The sequence below is a fragment of the Myotis davidii genome, unplaced genomic scaffold (assembly GCF_000327345.1).
Source record: "Myotis davidii unplaced genomic scaffold, ASM32734v1 scaffold701, whole genome shotgun sequence".
NCBI classification, from domain to species: Eukaryota; Metazoa; Chordata; class Mammalia; order Chiroptera; family Vespertilionidae; genus Myotis; species Myotis davidii.
In genome coordinates, this window is record NW_006291552.1 from 602,517 (window position 1) to 604,471 (window position 1,955).

Consider the following 1,955-nt stretch of genomic DNA (forward strand, 5'->3'; position numbering starts at 1 on the left):
GTAACCCTGCCATTCTCTAGAGCACTATCTCAATTCGTTGAGGTTCTGCTTCCCGGCATACGTCGACAGTTTGGCTCAAATAAACTCACAAAAATTCTTTACAGGTTTCAATGGTTTTTTTACGTTAACAATGGCTGGGATTTGAAAAGAAAATTAATCAGTCGTGGGGCCAATTTTGTAACTCAGATTTTGCTGAGACCAGGAGCATCTGATTTAACAGGAAGTTTCAGGTTACATCGAAAAGAAGTTCTACAGAAATTAATAGAAAAATGTGTTTCTAAAGGCTATGTTTTCCAGATGGAAATGATTGTTCAAGCAAGACAGTTGCATTATACTATTGGCGAGGTTCCAATAACATTTGTGGATCATGTTTACGGTGAATCCAAGTTGGGAGGAAATGAAATAGTCTCTTTCTTGAAAGGATTATTGACTCTCTTTGCAACTACATAAAAGAAAGTTATTCTTATTTATCACATTCATTTCAATTTACATAGAGGAAGCCTGGTTGCTGACTTTTATAAAATGTACTCTTAGAGCATAAATCATAGGTAAGGTAAATTTCATGCAAGTCTTTTTTTCTGAAGAAGTTCCATTTTATATATTAAATTAGAAAAATGAGCACTGTTCTCAGTTTTCTTTAACATTTTGCTGTATCAAGACCTACAAATAAATGCATATGGGTTTTTTGCATAAAAAACCCCCACAAAAAAACAAAAAACACAAACTCCAATCAAACAAAAGCCCAGGTCTGGAAGGATTCACAGGGAGCTTTTACCAAACCTTCAAAAAACAATTAACACATATCCTCCTCGAAGTATTCCAAAAACACAAGAGAAAGGAACATTTCCAAGCTGCTTTAATGAGGCCAGCATTACCCTAATTCCAAAACTAGATAAAGACACTATAAAGAAAGAAAATTACAGGCTAATATCCCTGATGAACATAGAGGCTAAAATACTCAACAAAATATTAGCAAATCAGATCCAGCAATATATTAAAAAGATCATACACCATGAATAAGTGGATGCTATTCCAGGGATACAAGGCTGGTACAATATTCGCAAATCAATCAATGTGATACAGCACATAAACAAATTAAAAGACAAAAATTCATGATCTTATAAATAGATGCAGAAAAAGCATTCGACAAATTCCAACACCTCTTTTTAGAAACTCTCAGCAAAGTGTAATAGAGGGATCATATCTCAACATCATAAAGGCCATATATGACAACCTACAGGGAACATCATACTCAATGGGCAAAAACTAAAACCATTTCCCCAAAGAACAAGAACAAGAAAGGGATGTCCGCTTTCGTCACGCTTATTCAACATAGTACTGGGAGTCCTAGCCACAGCGAACAAAAAATAAGAAGAAATAAAAGGCATCCAAATTGGAAAAGAAGTATAATTGTCCTTATTCGCAGATGACATGATACTGTACATAGAAATCCCTAAAGACTCCACTAAAAAACTACTAGATTTAATAAATGAACTTGATAATGTAGATGGGTAACAAATCAATATCCAAAAATAAATGACTTTTTTTATACACCAATAATTAATTCTCTGAAAGAGAAGGTAAACAACCCCAATTACCACTTCAACAAAAAATTAAGATACTTAGGAACAGACTTTTACCAAAGAGGTAAAAGATTTGTACTCAGAAAACTACAGGATATTGAGAAAAGAGATAGAGGAAGATATAAACAAGTGGAAGAATATACTGTGTTCATGGATTGGGAGAATTAACATAATTAAAATATCCAAACTATCCTAGGTAATCTACAGACTCAATGCAATCCCTATTAAAATAGCAACAGCATATTTCACAGATCTAGAACCAATACTCCAAAAATGTATAGAGAACCTAAAAAGACCTCGAATAACTGCAGCAATCTTGAGAAAGAAGAACAAACTTAGAGGGATCACAATACCAGATATCAAATTATACTT

The 1,955-nt window shown here is 33.6% G+C and overlaps 2 protein-coding genes across 5 annotated transcripts in view; one reads left to right on the forward strand and one right to left on the reverse strand.

Annotated features, from left to right (window-relative positions):
• LOC102774108 (dolichol-phosphate mannosyltransferase subunit 1-like) overlaps nucleotides 1-493 on the forward strand; it is a 1,335-nt gene extending 842 nt beyond the window's left edge. The window contains 1 exon segment of the mRNA XM_015564839.1: nucleotides 134-493. Coding sequence (XP_015420325.1) covers nucleotides 134-450 — 317 coding nt within the window. The 3' untranslated portion in view covers nucleotides 451-493.
• Nucleotides 1-1,955, reverse strand: part of N4BP2L2 (NEDD4 binding protein 2-like 2) — a 34,294-nt gene that overhangs the window by 17,966 nt on the left and 14,373 nt on the right. The gene's annotated exons all lie outside the window — the stretch shown is intronic.